General features: G+C 43.7%; 1 protein-coding gene across 1 annotated transcript in view; it reads right to left on the bottom strand.

The window, feature by feature from the left end:
- Positions 1-2,269, bottom strand: part of LOC310795003 (protein NLRC3-like) — a gene marked incomplete at both ends in the record, with an annotated part of 30,994 nt that extends 28,725 nt beyond the window's left edge. The window contains one exon of the mRNA XM_083657025.1: positions 2,103-2,269. Coding sequence (XP_083513151.1) covers positions 2,103-2,269 — 167 coding nt within the window. The remainder of the gene's footprint in view (positions 1-2,102) is intronic.
- Between the last annotated feature and the right edge of the window lie 5,849 nt (positions 2,270-8,118).

Consider the following 8,118-nt stretch of genomic DNA (forward strand, 5'->3'; position numbering starts at 1 on the left):
TGAAAACCTGCCCAACAGCGCTCGCACGCATGCTGCGCTTTACCCGATCAAAATGGAGGACGTCACCGGTGTGTAGTCAAAACGTAACGTTTTCAGCGTATAGTTGTAGCGTGGGGCAAGAGTTGTTATTGTTGTTTCATAGCAACAGAAGGATTTGAGAGCGACAGGGAACGGAATGGAAATCCATAAATGGTCAGAGCCGGTCGGTTGGAGCCAATAGCAGAGCTTGCAGGGAGCGGAAAGGGATTAAATTCCGCTGCCGACGGATCCTCTTGAGTTCCGTTTGCGCCCACATGAAACGACGCTGCCCCCAGAGGTTAGACACATTTTTGTTGTTGTTTTTTGCTTAGCTGATGGGTACCCAGATTGCATAAGCCCATACGCACCCTTTGGTGTGTGACACGGAAATACAATAATCAATCAAAAATATAGGAAAGCAGGACTTTGAGCCCATCCAGTCCCTCTATGAGCAAAACTGGTATAAAGCACCAACATTCTCCAGCATCCACAACGTATCCTCTCCTCAGAATATGAACTTTTGCCATCTGTGAGGAAAAATGAAATATGCCTTTAAAGAAGTAGGCTAGAAACATTCAAAGTCTATGAGGGTTTCATCACTCCTGCTTTTATTGAAATGTGAAGTAGCTGCATGGAAAGATGATCTGATAACTTCAATCTCATTTTGACCTGATTAAACATGAACAAACAGCCATATAAAATTACATAAGGATCAAAGTCCAAACATCAACATCTAATCTGAAGTTTAGTTTTATGATGCGTCTATCAGGTGGTGAAATGTAACCTCCTAATCTACTAGTTTTGTTGTTTACCAGCCCGTGGCAGGTGTGCCACAAAGTTCACTTCATGATATAAATCAGATAACTGCAGCACCCACTGGAGCTGAGCCTGGAATGGGCCCAGTAGTGAACCAGGAGCCGAGTGCACCAGCTGGGCGTAAAAAAGTCGGTCTTAACTGTTACGCCGGTCTTAGCTACGTCCAACTTTGTGATTTGAATTTACACCGAGTGCACCAAGCCTGACTTACCATGGTCGTAGCTGCGCCCAGTCTTTAGGCTGCGGACGTGTGCGTTCATGCATGTGAATACGTGCTTGTTGCCAAGCAGCACACTTCTCTCAGACGAGCTAGAGACAGCTGACAGACAGCTCCAACTCAGCTCAAACTTATAGAGTTGTATTCAAAGCATAGAAACATTCTCACAGCTCAATTTAACAGCACCAACACAAACAAACAGAAACAAGATGCATGGAATTTGATCACAAGTGCAATAATGAATGCGATGGCAGACTGCGCACTGCAGGCAGTTGACGAAGTCAGGAAGAAATGGAAAGATCTTCCGACGCATCAGCTTTTAAAAACCCGCTGACAAGCGGAGGTCCTGCGCCCAAAATGTCCATTTACAGCAAGATTCCCCCACATCACAGGACTGAACGGCACTGACAGCACAGAGCTGTCAGTCCCGATAGCGCAGATCAAGATGAGACAGCTGTCAGTGAGTACGCCTTGGGTGTAACTTTTACGCCTGCTCCACCAGACGTAAAATTTACACCCAGGCGCAACGCATACAGGGCTTAAGACTACTAGTCTGCACTAGTCAGTAAAATTAAGTTAGTCGTAACTTTGAGTTCTAAGTCGGACGTAACATTACACCTAGGCGTACGCCCAGCTGGTGCACTTGGCTGCAGGGGCCCAGTAGTGAACCAGGGGCCCCATAGTGAACCAGGGGCCCCGTAGTGAACCAGGGGCCCAGTAGTGAACCAGGGGCCCTGTAGTGAACCAGGGGCCCAGTAGTGAACCAGGGGCCCAGTAGTGAACCAGGGGCCCAGTAGTGAACCAGGGCCCCCGTAGTGAACCAGGGACCCAGTAGTGAACCAGGGGCCCAGTAGTGAACCAGGGTCCCAGTAGTGAACCAGGGGCCCAGTAGTGAACCAAGGGCCCCGTAGTGAACCAGGGGCCCAGTAGTGAACCAGGGGCCCAGTAGTGAACCAGGGGCCCAGTAGTGAACCAGGGGCCCAGAAACAAGTACCCCCACCCTTCACATGTGCAAAACAACAAACACTGTTAAAATGTGTGTTGTCTTTACCTGGAGGTGCTGTGGACCTCTCTCACGTCCTGAGGTGGGACATAGAAGGCTTTGGTCTCCTCATCCTTCCTCACCTTCCACCTTCCACCCTTTGTTTTCTCCACCAGAATGTAGCGCTCCCCCTGGACGGTGATGAGGCGGCCCGGGGCAAGGGGCAGGTCCGCCATGATGCCTCTGACTGTCAACCAGGCAACTCACTGCAACAAACTGATCAGCATGGCTTCAGAGACAAGGCTGGTAAGGAAACAAACAGGTGGTTAAAGTTAGAATCTATGAATTTACTCTTTATCACATAATAACACAATAGCGATGCAACCTCTGCCCACTTTATGAAAGCTTTAGGCCTACATTTGCCGTTTGAAATACCTGGTGTCAGAAAGGCCTTACTTACTTGTGTCACTGTGTTGTGTTAAAAAATGAAGAGTTCATTTGCAAAAACAGGTAAACGCCATTCTTAAAATGAACAAACATCTGTTTGATACTCCCTGGAGTGCACATAGAAAACATTATTGAGGTGAATTACAGTATAAATACATCAATATATAAAATAAAATGATAAAAAATCCAAACGGAGATACCTGTTTTTGCAAATGAACTCTTCAAATGTTTTGCCTCGATATCCCACCAGTGAAGAAAGAAAATGCAATTCAAAGTTATGTGTTGTGCTGACATCTGTGGCGAGGTTAGGTTTAGGGTTAAGGTCTGGGAGAGGTTAGGTTTAGGGTAAGCATCTGGGCAGAGGTTAGGTTTAGGGTAAGCGTCTGGGGAGAGGTTAGGTTTAAGGTAAGGTGGGGAGAGGTTAGGTTTAGGGTTAAGGTCTGGGGGAGGTTAGGTTTAGGGTAAGGGTCTGGGGAGAGGTTAGGTTTACGGTAAGGGTCTGGGGAGAGGTTAGGTTTACGGTAAGGGGAGAGGTTGGGTTTAGGGTAAGGGTCTGGGGAGAGGTTAGGTTGACGGTAAGGGGAGAGGTTGGGTTTAGGGTAAGGGTCTGGGGAGAGGTTAGGCCAAGGCCAACGACGCCCCCCCGACGACAACGATGCCCATTCACTTTCCCCTGTAAGCTCCAACATGCTACTTCTGGAATCTGGACTCATTCCTGAGCTGCTCTATATGACAGGAGTCTATTCAGTCCATCTATGAACAAGTTGTCATAAAGGAAGAGCACACAATTCTCAAGGCCCCAACATATCCTCTCCTCAGACTGATGTTTGGCTATCTGTGAGAAAAAGGTTTATTTAAGTGAAATGTGCCTTTAAAGCAGCAGCAGTAGTAGTGTTTTAGTGGAATACACCTTTAAAAGTATGTGTTGTAGTAGAAAACAGTGAAGTGCATAATAATAAGCAACATTGATTTCATCACTGCTTCTATTGAAATGTGAAGTAACTTGATGGAAAGATCATGTGACCTGTCTTTTGAAGTCTTTTATATCTCGTCTGTTAATATTTTACCTGTATTTTTATGACTATTTAAAGCACTTTGACTTGTCCCAGTGTATGACTGTTATAAAGTTGTGCTGCCTTGCCTGAAGAAAGATGAACAAACAGCCATATAACATGACATAAGGATCAAAGTCTAAAGTGTAGAATGTTCTGATGTGGATCAGATGGTGACATGTGACCTCCAGTGAACTAAAGAGACTTCCTGCTCTGATTCAAACATACACACACACACACACACACACACACACACACACACACACACGCATGCACGCACGCACGCACGCACGCACGCACGCACGCGCGCGCGCGCGCACGCACACACACACACACACACACACACACACACACACACACACACACACAATAGAATTATGCACACAATTCTGAAAATTTGAAGCTCATGTATCAAAAGCAAACTGATCAACTCTAAGCACAGTTCCATTGCTCTCACTCCAATATCATTCTAAAGCACATTTTCTCAAAACTCTCAACACAAGTTGCATCATTTAGCAGACTTATATCAGCTGGAAAACACTGGCCTTCAAAATGCAACATGCTGATGACCAGCTGGTCTCAGTCAGTCTAAAAATGTGGTCTGTTGGTGCAGTGTGGTGAAATGATCTAAATCTGAATTATGTATATGATGTACATTATGTAACCTATGTATATGATTTAGTATAGGACTGTGATGATGCTGTAAAAGGATTTGAGACGTGCTTGTGTGATAAGGGCTATAAAGATAACTGAACTGAACTCATGTCTCACCTGGGCAAACTCAGGCAGCCATTTTGTACATATTTCCTTTCTTATCTTTTTCTATCTGTGCACTGATTTATCATGACATCATACCCAGAAAGACAGTCTCAACATTTACTTTGTAGTGTTTCTCATTGTACTGATCAATGAAATGACAGAGTTTTGCTAAATAGGAAACATTGCAACATTGTCTTGCATCAACTATTAGTAGGGGTGTCACGATACACTCAGTTCACGATACGATACGTATCACGATACTGGGTTCACGATAACGATACGATACGATACGATTTTAACAATATTTTTTTAAACTTGAATAATGACAATATATGACTGGAAAAGTAGTATTTTATTTGAAATGCACAAATACAAAACATGCTGTTGTGGGAAATTGTTATTACAATAACAACTAGAAAAAACATGAGATTGGAGATAAGGCTTATCTTGAAATAGAATGAGTTACACAGTCACTTAGATTTACTTTGAACTAAAAGGTTTCTCAGCAGTATAAATTCTCATTATGCATCTTCAGTTTTTCTTCAAACTCAAACAACAAGACTTTTCTTAGTCTATTTTTTATGCATCTTCAGTTTTTCCTGTCAAGTAAACAGTTTTGCCAGAAACTCAATTGAATGGTTTCTCTCCTGTATAACTTCTCATGTGTCTCTTCAGAGACTTGTTCAACTGAACTACTTTCCACACATTGAACTTCAACAAACAAAGACGTTTCTTTGTCTACTTTTGAATTTTTTTTTTTTTTTTTTTTTTTTTTTTTTTTTTTTTTCACGATATGAGATTTCATCTCAACGATACATATCGTGACGTTTTACTATCGCGAAATTTCGTGGGACGATATATTGTGACACCCCTAACTATTAGTAAATGATATTTGGAAGGGGGCGGGGCATGTGTGTGTGTGTGTGTGGGGGGGGGGGGGGGGGGGCAGTAACCATACACTTAACAAAACAAGAGAAAGGAAACAATCTCCACATAATTGTATGTATTTGAAAATGTAACATGGCCTCATGAAGCCAAAACATACATGAAGACTATTTTGATGGTAGTGTTTTAGATTGATGACATCAGTGTTCACTGTAAAAACATGACAACAAATCAACATGTTAGACGTTAATGTAGGGCTGGGCGATGTGGACAAAATCAAATATCACAATATTGTTGACTAAATACCTTTAAAAGCAGGAAAGGACAACACTTATGCCATATCACCAACCAAAATCTAAGACGATATCTAGTCTCATATCACCACATTGATATAATATTGATATATTGCCCAGCCCTACATAACTTTAATGGCTCATTTATACTCCATTTTCATAAGTAAATAGATGTTTCAAACGTTATTATCGTCACTGCCCACATACTTCGATGCGTCTTTCACGTTGGTCTCATGTTAAGCAATACATTCACCAGTGGGCAGTAGAGAGTCAAATGTATGAGTGTGTGTGTGGTTTTGCTGCATTTCATGCGTATCCATAAGCTTTCAGATGACGGACAGAAAATGCACGAAATGAACGCAGAGTACGGACAGAACACTCTGTCCATCTCCGTCTCCGTCTTTAACATAGAGTATAATTGGGCCTTAACTCCCAAACACTGATGTGTTGACAAACTGTCATAAAGTTTTTTCATATTTCCAACCCAAGTAGACTTCCCCTCCTGATCACACACAGAGGCTTCTTCTGTCTGACAGTTATTACTGTTATTACTGTATTACTGTTATTACAGTTATTACTGTTATTACTGTTATTACTGTTACATCAATTAACAGGAAACATTAACAGACTGAAGAATCAAACACGTTCAACTGGCATGGAAAGAGTTTGATACAATACCTTTTCATGTTGGAGATAACCTGCTGCCTCGCTGGTGAGAGTGAGTAGACTGAACTGATACTGTGTGTTTGTGTGTGTGTGTGTGTGTGTGTGTGTGAGAGAGAGAGAGAGAGAGAGAGAGAGAGAGAGATTAATAATTAACAGTGTAAGCCAGACGTATGTTATTCGTGTCTCATATAGGGGCTCAGATGGTAATGATCTGCACTTGCGGGAGTGCGCATAAGGCGGATAATTGTTTCTAAACATGCAGGCCGACCGGCTAGCAGCTGGTCATAATCCAGATTTCACTGCATGTTTAGAAGGTGCTTTAGATTATCTTTAGAGTGAATCTGATCAATTGATTAAGCTTTAATAAAAGTATTTTTTTTCCAACAGGTCCCTCACTATTTAATTATAATTTAGATGAGTTTGTGTGTAATGTATAGTTCGGGTTGTGTTTGTAGGCATCATTTTGGCCTGAATATTTGGCCTGAAATTCGCTTCGCACCGCGGCATGTCTGGGCCTCTGGGCTAAGCCCCCAATGTCTTCAGACCCTAGAAACGCCCCAGGGGCCGGTTGCACCAACTGGTCTTACACTGGTCTTAAGCTAAGTTGGTCGTAACTTTACGACCTACAGCTACGCCGGTTGCACCAAGACGACTTAAGCCTTATTTTCACTAAGACCAGGCGTAACTCCTACGCCTCGTCAGGAGGAGGCGTAGAGCCTGCCTGTAACAGAGATCTCCGCGGAGACCTTTTTGACCGTCATCGTCGTAACATCGCCAGTTCGCCGTCTTTGAAAGCACGACGTTAGATTATAACTAACTACTTGTGTGGCTTAGCCTTCCCAAATGTTGGCGTTAATTCTTTTAGAATTTAATACATAGAATTGGGAACGTTACATTCAATTTCATTCAGACTCCCAGACACTAATGGGCGCCGCCATTTTCCCCCGGGGCTTCCACAGGAGGAGGGGGGTGGGAGGAGGGAGGGTGTAGTGACGCACATACAGTAGTGGGTGACGGCGCGAGGCACATGTGGGCCAATCAGAGGGCATTCCCCGACAATTCACATGAACGCGCATTGCTATGACCAGCGTAGTTAAGACCAGAGTAAGCCGTGTTGGTGCAACAGGCGTAAGTCCATGGTCTTAACTAAGACCGACGTAGGAGTTACGACCAGGCATAGTTAAGACCAGTTGGTGCAACCGGCCCCTGGTATGCAGAATATATAGGGAGACAATTATTCTTTCATCATTGTAAAGCCACAGAACAGTAAAGAGGATATTAATGTGATGTGTGTAGTTCTTCATAGAGCTAGTCTCTTCATTTTGATCTCAAAGTGCACCAGATTGATCCATTTTTACTTTAAATGTAAAATAAATTATCCCATGGGGGAGCATGCCCCCGAACCCCCCTAGGGGGTCTGCGGTACACCAGATATATTCATTGAGTGGGCTCAGCCCCCAATGAATATATCTGGTGTACCGCAGCCCACCCAAAGACTGCCCATGCCATCAACTGGCCATTTGTTTGAAAAGTTCTTACCAAGCAGTTGGCACACTGTCAGCCAGGTTTGGAATACTAAGCTTTTCCCAAAGCCAGTTGGTAGACACGGGAGAACGTCTCTTTCCTCGATGCGATTCGGCGATTTTGTCTGATGCAAAGCTTCTGTATTGGCTTAAATTATGTGATATTGTGAATCTGCAATGTTTCTACAAGAACTTCTTCAAAAACTTTATTCGGTACATCCATCTTTAGTTTTGTTGCTTTATTTTCTTATTCTGTTTCCGCTGCTTGTTTCCTGTCTAGGGGGCGGTCTCTAGGCCGGAAACAGGCCGAGAGCCGAAATTCCTTCTAAACGGAGACAGCCAATTCTCCCCGAGAAGAGCCTGGTGACGCGACGGTTACTCTGACGTAAGGAGCTGTCATCGGTGACCCCTCCCACTTCTCTCCGCTGTCCATCCAATCACGTGCTGTGATGAGCTGGCA

Source organism: Poromitra crassiceps, assembly GCF_964638095.1.
Source record: "Poromitra crassiceps genome assembly, chromosome: 20".
Classification (NCBI taxonomy): Eukaryota; Metazoa; Chordata; class Actinopteri; order Beryciformes; family Melamphaidae; genus Poromitra; species Poromitra crassiceps.